We start from the raw sequence: 18,899 nt of genomic DNA, 5'->3' as shown, positions 1-18,899 counted from the left end.
ACAATAAAAGTTAATTAATATTCAAATAAAAAATGTGTACACACAAAAACAAAAATCAACGGTGCACACCACAGTCAATAAGAAAAAAAACTTGCCAGCAGATAATCTCTAGCTCAAACCCCCATTATTCTGAAGGTTGTTCAAACTAGTAAATTTGCTCTACATCAGTTTTTTTGCTTCTTAAATAATGCTCGGTTTTATTGATAATTTCCAATTTTTCCCGTATAACTTGATCATATTTCTCATTTGAAAATCTGTAGTACGCCAAATCTCTTCCTCTTTGTCTCATTTTTTCCTTTTCTGCTTCATTTGTATTAAATGCTTCCAACATAACCGCACTCAATTTATTAAATTTTGGTGCTGTGCTCTTTTTTTTCTCTTTGGCATTCGAATCAATATGAAAATCAGGATCTAGCTCGGATTTGAAAAAAAACCCAGTTCTCATAAAGGGCTTATCCACTCCTTTCTCGTGGGTGAATCTATTCCACGGTATACAGATATCTAAATAAGGTCCAGCTGAGGCATGGACAATTGGAATCAATCCATTTGCCAAGTATTCAACGACTGCTATACCAAAATGTTCATTCCACATTGCGTTGATTCCGAATGATGACTTGTTTAAATATTCCAACACTTCAGAGTATGAGATATCCAATAGAAATTTGACAAGCCTATTGATTTTTAGTTCTTGAGATAACTCGATTAGATTATCAACAAATTTTCTATCATCCTCGTTCCTAATTGACCCAATTAACACCAATTTGGGAGTTTCCTTGTCATTGACATCTAAACTTGCAATTTCGTTTTCATCATATTTTAGTTTTAAAAACACGGAAAATTCTCGAATTGTTAAATCATGTCTTTTTTCTGGACGAAATTGGGCAATTGATAAGAAAATATTATCCCTTGTTGTTGATGGTGATGATGATGACAGTTTTGGCTCAAAATCAACCAACTCATACTCTTCTGATTCATTTGAACTGGAATTATTTGACAAATATTGAGTCTGATTGTCATTAAATCGTTTATCAATTTCCTTAGGGGAAGTAAAATCGCCACACGGAGGATAAACGATATCAATTCGATACGGATTCTTCAGATTACCATGCCCTGTTTTATCACTATTATCATTTAACCACCAAATACTTTTGATATGATTATATGTCCATGTTGAGTTTGTTAATGGAACCGATATAAAAGTTCCACAAAATGTATATAAAATCATAAACACATTCCAATAAATGTATTTCAAAATTATTTTGGGATTGGTTTTATGTTCACTAATATTCAATTTGTTTAGCATATCATTTGAAATAATAGGATAATGAGTATACGAAAGAATTGGAATTTTCAAAATTAAAGAAACAAAAAAATAAGTAAAAGGGAACCCCATGGTGTCAATGAAAATATCACAGGGCAAGGCATTAATTGCTTCCAATACCAAACGAATAGAACCATAAGCTTGACCCAACAAAGTCAAGTGTTTCCAGTAGTCAGTATCAACAAGATACCTTTTAGTTAAATAAATAAATACAATTCTTCTGTTCTCTAACTTCACATTGAATCTTTTTGAAACATTGGATAGTATTTCGGAAGGAGGACTGTCATCCCCAGTATAGACAACAACAAGGTTTTTGGGATCTTCGTTTAAAACCACTTTAACTGTTTCCCATAAAACTCGTTCACCACCACCACCTGCATTGCAATATGGATGAAAGAACCCGTATACCAATTTCCTTGAAAAATCTTCCAAAACCCTTGGTAGAATACCATTGATAAATGCATCACGATTTTCGGGATCTTTGTCTAATGGAGAAAATGATATGGTATCATAATTGTCTTTATTCGTTGAATAGAACGATGGGTCAAATGAACCAGTTATGATTCTCTTTCGAAGAGCACCTAGCTTATAACCTAGCTTTTTTTTGGTGAAACCAAGATTTTTCTCTGAGCTAATTGCTTTGAGTACCTTGTCTTTAAAATAGAAAGATGGAACGATGATGAGTTTGGAGCAGAATTTTGTTAGAAACTGATAGAAAACAAATACAACAGCAAACACCACAATTAGAAAGTAGTAGAACTGTAGAGCAGTAGTCTGGAACCCCATCATAGTCAAATGCAACGATCAATGCCCGTCACTTAATAAATAAAGACAAGCCAATAGGTATCAAAGAATGAAGAAAACAAGACCAGTCGAGAGATTGTGGGCTAATAAATACAGATATATAAATAGAGATAAACAGAGCTATCGAAGGCTGCCTTTTCTCAGCGTCGGCGATTTGCTGCCACCGGAAAGAAAACCGAAAAAGCAACGGCAGTCCGAAGTGTGCTGTCAAGTTTAAACTCTATCAGAAGGCGAGAAAGAATTAATAATCAACTTCAATGTATAAGCCTATAAAAACTATGGAAACGTACAGAAAAAGAACAGCAGAACCAACAACGCTGTCCCTAGTAGAAGCTGCAATTGTCTTGCAATGCTTTGATGGTGCTTTCAAGCTTGATTTGGACAGATGGCTTGATTTCGCTGCTCGATTTCACTTTAGCAAGTATTGCGCTGAGCTTGCTGAAGTTGATTATTGACCTGTTCAATTTTTTGAATTCCAGCTTGACTGACGATAAATTGCAAAGACATCTTAGCGACATGATTAGAATTCCAACATTGATACCTGTTATATTGGTCTGGGCTTTGTCTGAATTTATTATATTCAACCCATCATTAATATGTTTTTCGTATTTAGTTTCAAAAGGAATGTATTTGATGATAATTCTTAATAAATCAAAACCAACCAATTTATGATTAACGGGCCAATTTTCAACTATTTTCAAGGAAGTTTCAAGCAAATCAAAGGCCTTTTTTGAATCATTTCGAAATAATGAATTTGATAGATTTGAGCTAATGTCTGTCAATTCTTTTTTAGAAAGCTTTACTTGAATGTTTTCAATAGAATTGTTGCCTTTCTCAATACCTTCCATAATCAAGGAAGATTTGAAGGATTCAAAAGTTTGAAAATCAACAGGTTTGGTTTGTCGATCATCAGCATATGGATTATAAAAACTTGAAGAGTTTTGAGATTGAGTTGCAGATGAAGATTCCATGTTGACCTGCTCAGTGTTTTTCAAAATGAAATTAACAACTTCATCCAAATAGCTTCTGGGTAGGTCATTATCAGCAAGAAATTTCTCTGCAGCCAGATAAGGGCTCTCGGATAGGTTATAGCATAGCTTCAAAGGAGGCTCGTTTTCCTTTATATCCACATCAAAAACATAATCATACTTTTTGCCCTTGTACTCCTTTTTTGAGCTTGTACCTTGAGAGCCGCCTACTACTACACCAATTTTGACCCATTTGTTTTCTTCTGAGGACCAATTGTAAGCCAATACAGATGAACTATCTTTAACCATTACAACCTGACCATCATGCTTACCGGCTGTAGCCAAAATGGTTGAATCGTGAATTTGTGATTTGTCCAAAGTTTGAGAATTTATAGCAGAATGTTCAACATCATTTAAAAATTCTTGGTGTTTAACAGAATTTTGTCTTGATGGATCTGCTGAGAAAATGTAAATGTAACCGTCGGAACCAGCAACAACTATATCATCAGTGTTTGGTAAAACAGAACAAGACCAGATTGATACACAAGGAAAAGTTATAGTCTGAAGACAAGAAAAAGTGTGAATGTTCCATATCTTAATTGAACGGTCTTCACTCGTTGATATAAATTTATCATCTGATAATCTTTTTATAGTGTAAATAAAAGAATTGTGAGCGTTTTCAATTGAATTGATCAAAACTCTTTCTGAAAAGTTCCAAAATTTAATCGAAGAGTCATTTGAACATGTTATCAATAGATTTAAATCTTTTAATACCAACAAATTTCTTATGACATCTTTATGAGCATTCTCAATTGATTTGACTAGTCTATTCTTGAACCAAAACTTGATAGATTTGTCAGCAGAACAAGTCACATAGTTGTCTTTGTCAATGAATTTGCAATCCCAGACAGATTGAGAATGACCAAGTAACTTATACTTGACTTGAAAGTCTTCCCAAACAATTGCAGAACTATCCCAGGAAGAAGAAATTATCAAACTGTTCTCATCTTCAATGGAGTGCAGGGAATAAGAATTTAAAGCACAAACATTCGACTGATGGCCGATCAAACAATACTTTGGCTTATGGTATATTTTCTCATCTTGGTTTGAGCCCAAGGGGGTGAAACTAACTAGTTTGTCTTGACCACCGGAAGCAATCAAATAGCTGCTTTGGTATTTCGTCAAGGTGACGCTGTTCAAAAACGCACTGGAAACAAAGTTGATTGATGAGGTCCAAATCTGGTTTTTCACATCCACTAGCCGAGTTATCTTAACAGAAGCGTCTCTGGAAACAGAGACAATGGTGTCATCAAAGGGCGACACCACATCCTTCACGTCTTGGTCGTGCACCTTCAAAGAAGCTACCAATTTGAACATGTTTCCAGCTCTCAATTGCGCAAACCAATGGTGATACAGCTTATCCTCCCCCAGAAACAACGAAGACACTATTTGGGCATTATATTCAACTTTCCCAATGCGGACGGATCACGTGATATGCATGTGATACCGGGTGGCAAACATCCGCATCTGATCCAGACTCATCCGCACCAACAGACACCGGATCCGGAGTGCCGGAGCGTGTTCCGCAGCGGGCACGGATTGGTCCGTGAAAATTTGATACAAATCAGAGAAAAAGGTGACTTCAACAGGAACCTTCAGCATTTAAGCAGTTATTTGGCAGTTATTCGGCAGTCGTTAAAGAATAGTTGTTAAGTAGTTGTTGGTCAGTAGTAGCAACTAGTTGTTGGTCTTTTATTAGCAGCATAAGCAACACATCAATTAGCCAACAATACGCCTGAATCCACTTTTCACTTTTGGTTTCCTTTTTATCGCAATAGTGTGCTTTTCTATTGTTAGAGCACTCTTCAATCAACCAAACCAGTATTACAGCAATTTTGGTCATATCGTGTTCAACACAAGTTGCCTGGGCTTTTATAAAACTGTTCTATACTGTTTGCATTTCTGTTTTTGTTCTCAGCTTCTCAATTTTATCTGGAGTGCTACAGCTATTAATTTCATTTCACCATAAATTTGAACTTCTGGTTAATCATTCTCATTTTTTAATTTTGTAATCAATGTCTCAATATATTGGAAAAACCATCTCTTTAATCTCAAACAAAGGTGTTCGGTATGTTGACAATCAGTTCTATTATATATCTTTTAGATATTACTTACGCAATTCAATTGATAATTTACTAACTCTTTGGCCAATTTATTTACTTTCATTTTAGTTATGTTGGTATTTTGCACAATATTAATGGTGAAGATGCTACTGTTGCATTGAAATCCGTCAGAGCTTTAGGAACTGAAGGTAGAACTGGCGATCCATCTTCTGAAATCCCACCTACTCCTGATCCTTATGACTATGTTGTCTTTAGAGGTGCTGATGTCAAGGACCTATCTGTTCTTGATGTTCCTCCAGAGCAGGTTTTGCCTCAAACTCCTCAATTTCAACCTCCACCTCAACAAATTCCACCTCCACCACAATACTATGCACCTCCAATGCCAATGCCTCCTCAGCAACAAACTCAACAACTTCCTGTTCAACCTCCTGTTCAACAACCACAACAACCACAACAATATCCAATTTCTCCACAACATTTGTCTCAACAAACTCCCGATGTTTCAAACATTCCTAAAGAACCTCCTATTGCTCGTCCTCCATCCGCTTTATCATCAAATTCCTCCTCTTTATTATCACCTTCTCCACCACCACCACCTCCTGTAGCCATCAATCAACAAAAGCAAGCACAAAAACAAAGCCAACAACAACAACAACAACAACAACAACAAAGATCTCGATCTAATTCCTCTTTATCTCTTCCTTCTGATAAACCAGCTTTTTCTTCTGTTCAACAAAATGATGTATCTGGCTATCCAATCGGTTATTCAATTGGCTATCAAAATGAATATCAAAATATTCCATCTAAGGATGCTAATCAAAATCAACTCCAATCTAAAGCTCCATCTCATCAACTTTTAGACGATAATTTAAACAGCTTTCAAGCTCAAGCTCCATTACCACCTCAAAATGAACAAACTCAAACCAAACCACAACCTGAAGGACAAAAAGAAACAGAAACAGAAACAGAAATTCAAAACCAAAATCAACTTCAGCAACAACAATCTCAATCTCAATCTGACCTGTATCAAAGATCTTCTCATTATAATCAATATTATCAACAAAAACCTTACCGTAAATATCAAAATTCTTCTCAAAATCAATCTTCAAATCGTCGTTACAATAGCGGTCCCTCAAATAATAACTCTCAACATCAACAATTTGAAATTCCAAAACAAGATTTTGATTTCAATGCTAATAATGAAAAATTTGCCAAACAAGATAAGGAAATAGAAAACAAATCTCCTGAAACATTCTATAATAAGCAATCTTCATTTTTTGATACTATTTCTTCGTCAGCTGCTTCTGATGAAACACAAAATTTTAACGTTCAAAAAAATGGACGTCCAAATGGCAATAATACCAATCCTTCTAATAATAGAAATTTTGGCTCAAATAGAAATAACGCTCTAAGATATAATGATTTAGAAACTTTCGGTGAAACAAAAAAAAATGGTTATAATAGTGGAAGAGGCGGATACAGAGGCTCTTATAGAGGAAGAGGTAACAGAGGCAGAGGTGGCTACTACAATAATAGAGGTGGAAATAGAAGATATAATAATACTGGATTCAGAAAATTTCCTGAAAATAAAGAAGATACTGAAACCCCTCAATGGTAATTTTATTTATATTGGATAATTTATAAAATTTGTGCTTTGTTTCCAATTTATTTTTTGTTTTGTTTTGTTTTCCCGTCATATTTTTGTTGAAGATAAATTTTATTGTTGGTTTTTCTAGTTTGATTTTTCCTCATTTTATTTATCAAACATGCTTCTAAGTCTGACTTTCCTTTTTTGCAAAAAGCTTAAATTTACTAAAAATTTTTTATGATCAATTTTTTTTGTTATATAATAATTATTAACCATTTAATTACTATCTTTATTCTATAGGTTTTTTATTATTTGACTTGATGTTTTTTTTTTAATTCTAAGAAAAAAAAAATAAAATATAGTGTACATAAACAACCGATTTTAAATGCTATGATTATGATTCATTCATTATTCTATTTAATTATTGAAATAAAAAATCGGAATTAGAAGAAGAAATATTAATTCCTATATTATTTAGATTGGTGTTTGAGTTCGAATTGGCTGATTGACCAATCAAGCTGGTAAAGAGGTTCTTTACAGAAATGCCCCATTTTTTGCCATGATTTGTAATGGCTACTAACCAGGGCTTGACTGATAGCAACAACATGGCCATAGCAAAACCCTGAACAAGAGGCATCAACATCTGATCTTTAACAATGGCATATAATATAATGGATGGAGTTATGACTGGAATTGGCTCGATATTGTCTGCAGCTTGCAAGGAGAGATTTTGCTTTTGGATCTTTGCCTTTTTTGCAGCTTCGGCAGCAGCGTATTTATTCAAAGCATTTCTAAAGCTGTGTTCGAATCTCAAGTCAGGAATAGGAAAGGCCAATGGTTTTGACATTGTTGAAGTTGTTTGGGTGAGTTGGTGAAGCAGAAGAAGCTATTCGTTTCTTTGTAAGTGGTGGATGTGTAACATGAGACCTCTTTTACGTGGGGTCCGGGGAAGAGCAGCAATAAAAACATGGGGTCTGGGGTCTGGGGTCTGAGATCTGAGATCTGAAGAGGTCAAAACAAACCGCAGCGCCGGTTTTGCGGCGGAAATCCAGTTGGTTGGCGAAGGTTTCGATGATAATCTCAGTGCAGATTCTGTATAAATAACCCCAGATCGTAGCGAGATTGTGTTGAGTTCTTATTTTTTTTATATTTCTTCTTTTTGATCAAGACAGTTTATTGTTTATTACTTCTCCCGGGATTATCAAGTTTAGTTGTGCAAAGTTTCTTAACAAAATGACCACCAAAAGCCTTATTGTATGTTGTTAAATTCAGCTCGAAATCTCCAGTGGCAAGAATTATTTATCGGTATTACAAATTGATATTGTACTCAATTTACATTGACACAGTCACTAACATTACTTGGATTTGATTATAGGTTACCTTGAAAGAAGATGTGTCAGATGCTGACTACAAAAAGTTCAAAGATGACTTGATCAAACTTGGTGCTGAGATCACCCAAGAATATAATTTATTTAAGGGATTTAGCGTAACTTTACCTGAGGTTCATAGCGAGACCTTAACCTCCAGTGAACATGTTGCTACTGTTGAACCTGATGCTGAAGTTAAAATTCTCCCAATCGAGACTAAAACAGCTGCTACCTCCAAGATTCTTGACCCAAGGACAGTTGGTAAATAAGTGTGCTCAAACGGTATTGGACCGAGGAACGGATTGATTAGATTTACCAAATTTTTATTAATTTAATATTTATTTTTTTTATCAGGTACTTTATTTTATTTTATTTTACTCTATTTTATTCTATTTTATTCTATATTATTTACAAAAATGGTGATACAATGATACAATACAATGGTTAAATAGACTGAATTTTTATATGATTGCATTTCTTATTTCTTAACGATTAACCAGTTGAACGTACATATTTATTCAAGTTTTTATTTGACGATAATAAAAGTCCTGTTCTACAAGAAAAGAGAGAGAATTGCTTGTTGCAAGACTGTTATATTATGGTATTGACTGTGGTGGTAACAAAGATAAGATAACAACAATAAGGTTATCGATTGCGAATAAACGTAACGCAAGATTTACAGAGAAAGATTGATCGTGTCATGTGAATCGTTTTTCACTTTATTTTATTTGCAGCAACTATACATAATCAAAAACAAAGTGCTATTAGTGAATAAGAAAAAAACAATTGAAAATACATAAACAATCAACGAAGTGACAGAAAAAAAAAAAATAGTAGAGAACTAACAAGAAAAACAAATTGGAGTTTAAAAAGATTGACTGAAGAGAATATTGACATTAAAATCACTAAATAATTTATTTAAGACTTGCTTTTGTTTTTTTTTTGTTTTTTTTGTTTTATTTTTGTATTGTTTTTGTATTATAACTTTTAGTTTATAATAAATGCAAAATGAATTAAAGAAGTAAATAAAAGAAATGAAAAAGAAAAGCAGACTGATATTTAATCCTATGATATCCTGTGATTGAGAATTTTCAGATTATTTTTGATTTTTAATTATTAATTTTTGATTTGATTTTTCATTAATCATTGGATTTATTTTTCAAAAACAGTTTGCTGGGATCCAATGTATGGAACTTTATCTAAAACACCTTGCATAAGTTCATAAACAGTGAAAGTAACAGCTTGGCCTGGAGCGACTCTCATAATTCTTGGAGTAATACCTTTATATAAAGCATTGAAGCCTTCTTCAGCGATTAATACTCTAGCGATTCTAGTCATTCTTGCTAAACCAGATTCAGTTGACTTACCGGTTTCTCTTTGCATTCTTGTTTTGATGGTATCTAAAGGAGCGTTAGACAATGGACCTAAGGCACCGGAGATTAAACCGATACCAGATGTTTGCCATGATGGTAAGACTTGGGTGTTTTGTTCCTTTTGCAAGTATTCTTTTAATTTGGAGTAGACAGTGAAGTTAACACCTTGGTTAGAGGCTTGTCTGGCAGCGGTTAAAGTAACACCTCTGAATAGAGCAGAAAAACCTTCTTCTTTTATAATGACGTAACCACAATGCACAGCGTTTTTATACTTAGGAGCAGCTTCTGAGTTCTTTTGAGCCTGTAATCTGATTTTGACTAAATCCATAGGAGTGACAACTAAAACGGCCTCAGTGGTACCAGCACCGACACCGGCAATAAAGGTGGAACCAGTGGATATAGAACCATTGTCATCTCTTAACAAATTTCTGTAAAATTCATAAGAGGTGAATCTGATGGCCATTTTAGGAACAATACCTATACAGACAGCACCTAAACCTTTGTATAAAGCGAGGAAACCTTCATCTTTGACGATATTGATACCAGTTCTAACAAAACCAGCGGGTTTAGCACCAGTTTTTCTCTGCAATTGCATACGAACTTTGATAGTGTCCAACCAATGACAACATAATGCTTCAAATAAACCGGCGGTACCACCAGCAATTAAGTCGACAGCTGGGTTTTTCTTTTTGTTGTTGGAAGATGGAGGCATTTTGAGATAATTAGATACAAAGGGTAATCACAAGATAAGGGAAATAATATAGGGAGCAAAAGAAGCAAATAATTATAAATACAAGGATAATTTATATCTAATATGTGCTCAAAGTCTATAACAGTCCAAAACCACAAGGAAAAGAAAAGAACAATAAAAGATGGAAACCTGGGGATAATTGTATATTTAAATGAGGAAAAGTGAGATGGATCGCGAAGAAAGAAAACCAGTCAAGGTGGAAAAGCAGCGAAAATAGCTGCTTTCATTGGCTGATCCAAAATGGGATCAAACTGGGAATGAAAAATGGAAAATAGGTAGAAATAGCAGAGATCCTGCGCCGGTGCTCATCCGCGGCCGGGAATTGGCCACAAATTAGAACACCTCCAGGGCCAAACGACGCCGGAGGAATCTGCACGGACGAGGAGCGGCGGAAAACAGGAGCAGCCTTATGTAAGCGGTGCACGCGCTTCTCCAGATTTTTGTGCAGGGCCTGTCTATGTCCTGTCCACGCAGAGGCAGCCGCGGTCCTTCTTTCCGGAGAGCGGCCTGTTTTTAGAGGTCCAGTTCCGCTAACACAGGGCCACAGCACAGAGAGCAACTTAATCGGAACATGTTATGGGGTCGTTTTATTTTTGCTCTAGATGTTTTGACGTGAGGCGTGCAGCCCGCAGTCGGTTCCGCTTTTGCAAGCCGATAAGACATTGGGGCCAACGCCCGCCACGCTGGCGCTCCGGCAGCAGCAGTTTCCTCACAAGCAGCTTTCTCAGCACATCTGGTTCACAATCAGCTCGCACTGCTGGTACTCTTCGAGACTCTGCGGCACGTCGGACTTTTGCATCATCTCCTCGAGCTTCCGGAGCAGCACCTTGTTCAGCTCTTCCGAGAGCCTGTCCAAAAGCCAGAATCCATGCTCAAGATCTCTGTCAACTTCATTCACATTAGCACCATAATAAGCAAATATCATCTCTCTCAAACCGTCAAAATTCCCTGCCTTTATAGTTTCCAACAACTCACGAATCGGGTGGTTGATTTCCCTCAAAGGAATGCTTCCTGGCTCATTGATTTCTCTTTCGATTAACTGATACTCCATATCTGTCAATGGCGACCTTTTCTGAAACTTGAAAAACCTTCTCAACAACTTCAATCCCCTCTGTGCATTAGATATTCTGTTTTTATCGCTCTTTTCTAAGGAATTATCACTGCCATCATCAACCTTTCTGCCCTCCATATTCACTATAACCGGCCCCTTATGGTGTGGTCTTGCATTTTTAACTGTAAATTTATTTTTTCCACTCATCATCTCATCATTTTCCATTCTTCTGAAATTATCTCTAGTTTGGGCTCTCTCATAATGCTCATTGCAGTTCCCATTTAAATTATCTGGTTTTAAATTATCCGGTTTTTCGTTATAATACTCAATTTCCTGTTCATTAATATTATAATTGTAGCTGTCAAAAGCAACATCGTTATTAGAAATCGGATAGGAGTTTGGTGAGATTAATTGCATTGGTTCCACTTTATTTCCATTATACACAAATTTATTATTTCTAATAAGAAGATCACCACCATTTGAATATCTTCTCAAAGGAAATTTCATATTAGCAAATTTCATACCCATATTCATATTCATACTTTAGACAATTGATTCTTTATTTAGCAAATTAGCAAATTACCACTATGATTTTAAAATTAACAAATTATTATTATAAGCTAATGCAAAAATAAAAAAAAAATTAAAAGCTAATTATTAAAATTAAATTCTACTGCATTATAGTATAATATAATTCAATATATCACAGTCTATCAATTGCCGATTAAAATTAATTCAAATATACTAAATCTTGTATATTCATCAGATTGATCCAGAAATGATATCAATTGTTTTCCCATTCATTGGTTCAAACTTTTTTCTAAAATCTTCTGTGCACAAACACAATAATCTATCCAATTTCCAATCACAATATCATTATTCCACAAATTCAATTTCAAATCCATATCAATATTTTTAAATACAATTGCTAATTCAAAAGAAACAACATATCTTAAATCTAACAAAATTCACTTTGATTTTCTTTGATTTTCTTTTATCTTCTTTTATTTTTTTTCATCAGAAATGAACAAGGGAAATTTCAGCAAAGACAATTCCATGTCACATGCCCATTCTAATATCTTATACCATCTTCACCGAAAATCTCCTCTTCATCCAATTAGATGTGATAAAACATTTTTCTTCTCCAATTGACGAATAAACTGCTATCATTGGTTTGCTGATTTCTTTTTTAAATTAAAGATCAGATTCTTTCGAAAGAGTCAATAAAAATTATCATATAAATATGCTAGATAATCCCTCGATTCTTTTTCCTTCAATTTATTCTTTTGTAGTCTTTTTCTCTCTCACCAATCAATTACTTTCTTAAGTGATCAAGTATCTTTTCGATTGTATGTTCAATTATCTTTAGTAATTTCACAACCCCTTTAATTACTAACACTCTCTTTGTCAATCTAGATAAATATACCTTTTATTGATCTTTAATCGATTCAATTCTGTTCCATCCAAAATGTACGCATGACCGGTGCCATTTTATGGCTGAGATTATACGGTTGAACTTGATCTAGTTAATACTAGCGCAAAGAACATGCTATCATCGATATCTTTTATACTAACATCTTATTCCCTCTAGGTCTGCTGTCTTAACCGAACTCCAAACCAAACTCGTCTTGAACCCTCATGACTCCACAAATCAAACAAAAAAAAGTAACTCCCAGACTAGCTTCGCACAGGCCTTTGATGCTGCTGATTGGAATTCTTTTAAATTTAAACCAATCAGAGAGTCAACTGTCTCTAGAGCCATGTCTAGACGTTACTTTCAAGACTTGGACAAATATGCTGAGTCTGATGTTGTAATTGTGGGAGCAGGGTCATCAGGCTTAACTGCGGCCTACGCCCTTGCAAAGGCTCGTCCAGATTTAAAAATTGCCATCATTGAAGCCTTTGTAGCCCCCGGAGGTGGAGCCTGGTTAGGCGGTCAATTGTTTTCTGCTATGGTTATCAGAAAACCTGCCCAAAAATTTCTCGATGATATTGGTATCGAATACGATGATGAAGGCGACTATGTTGTTGTTAAACATGCAGCTTTGTTTTCTTCTACTCTTCTCTCAAAAGTCTTGGAGTTCTCCAATGTTAAGCTTTTTAATGCCGTGGCTGTTGAAGACTTGATCACCAGAAAGAACGATGTTACCGGAGAGCTTCGTGTTGCAGGTGTTGTCACTAATTGGGGTGCTTTATCACTAGCTGATGTTCATTCTACTCAAAGCTGTATGGATCCAAATACCATAAATGCTCATGTTGTTTTATCTGCCTGTGGCCACGATGGTCCCAATGGTGCATTTTCAGCTAAGAGATTGGAATCTTTTGGTCTTAAGAAATTAGGTGGCATGGCCGGCTTAGATATGAATAAAGCTGAGGATGCTATTGTTAACAGTACCAGAGAAGTCATCAAAGGATTGGTGTTCTCGGGTATGGAGCTAGCTGAATTAGATGCATGTAACCGTATGGGTCCAACTTTTGGTGCTATGATTGTTAGTGGTGTTAAAGCTGCTGAGCAAATCCTTAAAGTTTTTGACCAACGTAAATCAGAAAACTTAAACAGCTACTAATTTAGTTATAATTTTTTTCCTCTTCTTAATAACCACTATGAATAAATACATCATTACCTACTGAAAAACTTTTGACATAATATTATGTTCAAGAACAAAAAAAACAACACCACCCATGTAGCAATAAGCTTCTTTAAAAATAACTATCAAAACAGATTCAGATTAAACACTTGCAACCACAACCTGAAGAGCACTCTATCTCACTATATTCATTAAACCATTCTATAGCACAATGTGAATGCATTATGTGGTTACATTTAACGCAAATAAAAGAATGGTTTTTAACAGGCATGACACAATAAACGCAGTCCAAATTTGGATGTTTATCAAAATAATCATAGCCAACCTTTAAATATTCAAACTCTTTGGACTTTAATGTTTCTTCCAAAGTAATGTTAGGATAATTGTATTTTAAGATTTCTTGCTTTTTGATTGGAAATCCCCAAAAAAACAACATCTCAGAATACTTTTTTCTGAAATATTCATAATAAAAATTCAATTTCGGATTTAGTAATGGTACAGATTCTTGATACCCATGAATAGGGTTGTTCACAAAAGTCTCATATCTCATTGTTGGAAAATCTAAAATTTCAAAATATTCGTTTGAATAATAAGGATTATTTTTGAAGGTTTCCTCATCAGAAAATCTAGAATCTATTTTGGCAAGAGTGGGTATGTTGTTTTCTGATTCTTCGTTCATTATCGTAAACTCCTCAGTTGAACTATCATCTGCATTAGTTTTGTTTGAAACATCCAGTCTTTGTGCATTTAAACTTGAATCGTAAATGGAAACCAAGTTGGACTGTCTTTCGTCAGTAACTTGATTTGAGAAAGAATTTGCAATGTTATTTTCAGGATATTTAGTATAAGGAAAATGACATGGAAATTCATTTGGGATCCATGTTTTCAAATTTGGATTTACATATAATAAACAACTCATCATTGCAAACATTTGAACATTATCTGTTCGGCAAAAATAGCTAAATAAGTCGAGCACCAACTCATCGGTGAAATTTGAATAATACTCCCAATCAAATGCTTGTAAATCATCATTCATTTCGATTTTTTTGTTATTAGCCTGAGGATGTTTCATTAAGGCAACATGAATTGCTCTCCATGCATCGCTTAGTTCATCATATTCATAATGAGATGTTACAAAAGAATTATAGAGCGCTATTTTATCAGCAGAATAATCTTCTAACAACAATCTATAATTATGAGCTAACTCCTTTTTACTTGGAATCAAATGAGAAAAATCAACCTTTCCAATAATGTCTTTGATATTTGTCTCAATTGTTTTGTTATTAAAATTTGTGGCAGCACGAATCCCACCAACAATAGGATAAAAATTGAACTGATTCATGCCCTCGCTTGCTTGCATAAATCCTAAATCAGTATTAGATCCAGTATCTAAGTCACACATATCTTTCCAATATTTCCTCAAATCAGTATCATCAACTTCATCTGATTCTGATTCCAAACCACTGTCTTTATTAAACAGAGATAACAGTTCATTTTTAACCTTCACGGTTTTGAGTTGGTAGCTCATTTTGGATTTGTTGGTTTTCATGATATAACCATCAACTTTTGTTACCATTATATCATCGGGAAAATTGTTAAAACATACTAACTCATTTGATGCAGTCCATCTTCCCGCAGATTTAATCGGACTAGGAATCTTTACATTTTCCAATAGGCGATTTATATCATATTTGGGATTAATCTCATCATAATCACTTACAGATTCATTATCCAAATCATTATCATCTTTATACTGATATTTATCGTTGGCAAAGCTATTAATTTCGTCATCCACTCTATTGATATCAGGATTTGTAACAGTATCATTCATATCTTCCAAAGAAACAGTAAACCCAAGAAGATATCTTAGACACGGTTCAATGCAGACTGAATACTCTTGAGTATACTTTTTTGAAATTACATCTAATCTTTCCCTTATATCAAGTAGGTTTTGATGATCTATTTCTTTAGTATCTTCAATAAAAAATTTGGGATAACCTTTTCGAGGATACGTTTTGGGAAACTTGAAACTAATTCGCAAAAACAGATAGTCTCTTTCATTTTCGTCTTTTTCAGGCATCAAAGTATTGGCATTCGAAGGCTTAATATCTTCAATCACAAAATCTTTTTTATTATTCAATTCCTTTTCTAAAACAGTGTTTTGTTTATCCTTTTCCTCATTCTTTTTGGTATGAAGTATATCAGCATGTGTTTCTATAATTTTCTTCTTGACGATTGGAGAATTTAAGGAAAATGTCAAAATACCTTTTAATATATTTATATGTTCAAATCTTATTTTACTTTTCAACATACTTGCAACATGACTAACTTCTTCACCAAGATAATTATTTCCCACACTGATTCCCGAAATCCATTTCAAATTTATATTATTTTTCCTAATCTTCTCAAGTGTAACATTATAATTATTAGTGTGGTCAATAGGCTCATCAATGTAAGTTATGTAATCAAACTGGCCATTTTTACTATTTTTTTTCCCATTGAAAACATGATTGTCATAACTTGAATTTCTGGAATAAGATAACCTTGTGTAAGTAGAATTGTTTAACGGCCATAGTATCAATTTTTGGTCTCTTGAATATGTGACTAGCTGATATTCAGAAGACAAAATGTCATCATTTAGATATCTAGATCTCCATAAAAAGTCGCATACAGGTTGTCTATGACCCTCAAATACATGGACAGGATTTTCCAATTTAAAAACTTTGTTTTCAGGAGTGGGAACCGGACGTTTGCAAAGATATATTGAATTATGACCACCTCGCAAAGGCATTATACCACAGCCATGTCCAAAAGGCAAATGACGAGCTCTAGAAACAGGAAATGTGGTGTGAATTGTCGCAAATGGCTCTTCGCTATTTTCATAGTTCCAATATTTTACAGTGCAATCATTTGAAGCACTAATTATTTCATGTTCATTTTTTTTGCTGAAATCAAGACCATTAATTTTGGCTTCATGAGCCTGAACATTGTATAAAGGTTGTGCTTTATTCCTCAAATCCCAAATATAAAAACTAGAGCCATGGCTGCTAGCAAAAATGTTTTCATTTATGAAATTCCACTTGACTTGAGTAGCACCAGATCTCCAATCTGAACATTTCAACACTGGTACTTCATTTTTAGTTCTTAAATCCCAAATTAAAACATAACTGTCTACCGAGCAGGTTGCAAGCATGTTGGGATTTTTGGTGTGAAAATTTATATCTGTAATGGCTCTAGAATGACCATGCAAAACATGCTTATGAGCATCTGGAGAGTCAGAAGGTTTATTTAAATCCCAAATAATGGCCTTTTGATTAGATGTGGAGACCACCCATGATGAATTGGCAGGATGAGGACACCATTGAATATCAGCAACTTCCCAGGGAGTCAAATGAGGAATCATTCTGGGCGAGTGAAAGGGATCATCTAAATCAATTATATAGAGGCCCTGTCTACCAGCAAGGGCAACATCTCTTCCCCAAGGAGATATTGCCATTGCTGTTACAGAGCTGACAGCAGTTAGAGTAATGAGCTGACCAAAGGTTGAGGAGTTCCATGGAGAGAGTTTATCCTTAGTCATATTTGGGTCTTGTAGTTCATTGCATTGACCAGATTTCGGCAGATAGTTTTGATGAAAGATTGTTCAGACCAATTTGGGTTTGGAGGTCCAGACTTTTCAAATGGGGACGGCTCTTTTAGCTATAAACTACACTGACTAAGTAGTTACATAATCCACTGCTACACACCGGTCCTCTTGGTTTGTGTGATATTTCAGTGCAGGCGATGTGGCACTTCCTTCTACCGATTAGAGAACATGATATATAACAATGAGCAGCGATGGCATATCAGCAATAGACCAAGAACTAAGCGAGCTTTCTTTGGGCGACATAAACAGTTATCTTTTTGATGTTTTGGATGGCACTGACGAGTATCCCAAGCCCCAGAAAATATCCAAGGAATCTTTTGATACTGGTCTCAAAGATTTAATCACCAACTCAAAAATCTCCATTAAAGAACTTGATTCTAATGATAATTTTGATATTGATGAATTTTTGTATAAAAATTCTCGTTTCTATTTCTTGAATGATTTATCCAAGGATCTCGATGGATTGATCAAAGATCTCGACAATGACTTGATACTATTGATCAACGACGAGCTATATGATGATGTTATAAAATTAACAACTTCAATAAATAAGAATAAAAATTTTGAGGATTTGATAAGTAACTTGAAGGTATCTTTGATTGATTACATTAAATTTTTGAATAAGAATTTAATTGACTACCAATCCACAAGCAACATAATAAACGTTAATTTATACTATAAAAAGAAATTTTTCAAAGTCAACAAATTTATTGAAAAGTCAATATTGCTATTTGATTTGGTTGATGTTTTTGAAAAAAAAATGAATAATTTTAGCGACAACATTGAGCAAATAAAAGAATTGACATCTTTTTATTTCTCAATTCATCAATTAATCAATTCCTTGTCCTTTATAGAAGACATAAAAGAAACTGACAGACCAGAAAATAAAAATTGTGACGAGGTTTTGACCTTATCTTCATTAAAATCCTTTGATGTTCACAACAACATAACATATTTAAATAACATAACGTTAAATGATTTGTTAATAGCAGATGCAGATTCCAACGACGATACACAAAAAACTGAAACCAAAAATACATTGAACAATGAATCGTTTAAATTTTTAAAACAACTATTCAAAAAAGTAAATGTTTTGAGATTTGAGTATATAGCTCTACTAAATGAACATTTGGACAAGATAAAGGATATCAAAACAAAATCAGTTGAGTTGCATGATTTAATGGGGATATATGAAATAATAGGGAAAAATAAAGAATTTTTGAAAAAGCTTCATGAATAGCCATTTTCCTTTTTTTTCTTTAATATTTAATTTTCCTTTATCAAATTTTTAAAACTACAATATTTTGAATATTTGAATA

At 34.3% G+C, this 18,899-nt stretch overlaps 10 protein-coding genes across 10 annotated transcripts; 4 read left to right on the top strand and 6 right to left on the bottom strand.

Annotated features, from left to right (window-relative positions):
* Positions 1-196: 196 nt before the first annotated feature.
* Positions 197-1,906, bottom strand: ALG11 (alpha-1,2-mannosyltransferase ALG11; the record flags this gene model as incomplete). Its single annotated transcript, XM_020189671.1, has 2 exons — positions 197-980; positions 1,137-1,906. Coding segments are annotated over 2 exons (1,554 nt in total), but the record flags the coding sequence as incomplete, so codon positions are not given.
* An 839-nt stretch (positions 1,907-2,745) lies between these two features.
* DOA1 (Doa1p) lies at positions 2,746-4,467 on the bottom strand (the record flags this gene model as incomplete). The annotated part of the gene is made up of 1 exon (XM_020189819.1): positions 2,746-4,467. A coding segment is annotated over one exon (1,722 nt), but the record flags the coding sequence as incomplete, so codon positions are not given.
* Positions 4,468-5,168: 701 nt separating this feature from the next.
* ASCRUDRAFT_7253 (LSM14 family protein) lies at positions 5,169-6,834 on the top strand (the record flags this gene model as incomplete). Its single annotated transcript, XM_020192085.1, has 2 exons — positions 5,169-5,221; positions 5,325-6,834. 2 exons carry the CDS (start codon positions 5,169-5,171, stop codon positions 6,832-6,834), a joined length of 1,563 nt encoding a protein of 520 aa, XP_020048070.1.
* A 496-nt stretch (positions 6,835-7,330) lies between these two features.
* Positions 7,331-7,636, bottom strand: ASCRUDRAFT_19942 (uncharacterized protein; the record flags this gene model as incomplete). Its single annotated transcript, XM_020189611.1, has 1 exon — positions 7,331-7,636. A coding segment is annotated over one exon (306 nt), but the record flags the coding sequence as incomplete, so codon positions are not given.
* A 354-nt stretch (positions 7,637-7,990) lies between these two features.
* On the top strand, positions 7,991-8,511 carry ASCRUDRAFT_56198 (uncharacterized protein). Its single transcript, XM_020191177.1, has 2 exons — positions 7,991-8,058; positions 8,180-8,511. Exons 1-2 carry the CDS (start codon positions 8,038-8,040, stop codon positions 8,438-8,440), a joined length of 282 nt encoding a protein of 93 aa, XP_020048068.1. The 5' UTR covers positions 7,991-8,037; the 3' UTR covers positions 8,441-8,511.
* Positions 8,512-9,323: 812 nt separating this feature from the next.
* On the bottom strand, positions 9,324-10,256 carry SFC1 (Sfc1p; the record flags this gene model as incomplete). Its single annotated transcript, XM_020190398.1, has 1 exon — positions 9,324-10,256. One exon carries the CDS (start codon positions 10,254-10,256, stop codon positions 9,324-9,326), a length of 933 nt encoding a protein of 310 aa, XP_020048067.1.
* A 230-nt stretch (positions 10,257-10,486) lies between these two features.
* On the bottom strand, positions 10,487-11,874 carry ASCRUDRAFT_7249 (uncharacterized protein; the record flags this gene model as incomplete). The annotated part of the gene is made up of 2 exons (XM_020192078.1): positions 10,487-10,546; positions 11,122-11,874. The coding sequence occupies 2 exons, from the start codon at positions 11,872-11,874 to the stop codon at positions 10,487-10,489; spliced, it is 813 nt and encodes a 270-aa protein (XP_020048066.1).
* A 443-nt stretch (positions 11,875-12,317) lies between these two features.
* On the top strand, positions 12,318-13,992 carry THI4 (thiamine thiazole synthase). The gene is made up of 3 exons (XM_020189130.1): positions 12,318-12,695; positions 12,763-12,816; positions 12,938-13,992. Coding segments are annotated over exons 2-3 (978 nt in total). The 5' UTR covers positions 12,318-12,695; positions 12,763-12,814; the 3' UTR covers positions 13,914-13,992.
* A 78-nt stretch (positions 13,993-14,070) lies between these two features.
* On the bottom strand, positions 14,071-17,544 carry MTC5 (Mtc5p; the record flags this gene model as incomplete). Its single annotated transcript, XM_020191176.1, has 2 exons — positions 16,168-17,544; positions 14,071-16,035 (listed from the first exon to the last, which is right to left on the bottom strand). Exons 1-2 carry the CDS (start codon positions 17,512-17,514, stop codon positions 14,071-14,073), a joined length of 3,312 nt encoding a protein of 1,103 aa, XP_020048064.1. The 5' UTR covers positions 17,515-17,544.
* Positions 17,545-17,761: 217 nt separating this feature from the next.
* Positions 17,762-18,820, top strand: ASCRUDRAFT_69495 (uncharacterized protein; the record flags this gene model as incomplete). Its single annotated transcript, XM_020191678.1, has 1 exon — positions 17,762-18,820. One exon carries the CDS (start codon positions 17,762-17,764, stop codon positions 18,818-18,820), a length of 1,059 nt encoding a protein of 352 aa, XP_020048063.1.
* Positions 18,821-18,899: the final 79 nt, after the last annotated feature.

The sequence above is a fragment of the Ascoidea rubescens genome, assembly GCF_001661345.1.
Source record: "Ascoidea rubescens DSM 1968 unplaced genomic scaffold ASCRUscaffold_4, whole genome shotgun sequence".
NCBI lineage: Eukaryota > Fungi > Ascomycota > Saccharomycetes > Ascoideales > Ascoideaceae > Ascoidea > Ascoidea rubescens.
Note: the sequence above shows the minus strand (reverse complement) of the source record. Positions and strands in the feature narration are given on the sequence as shown.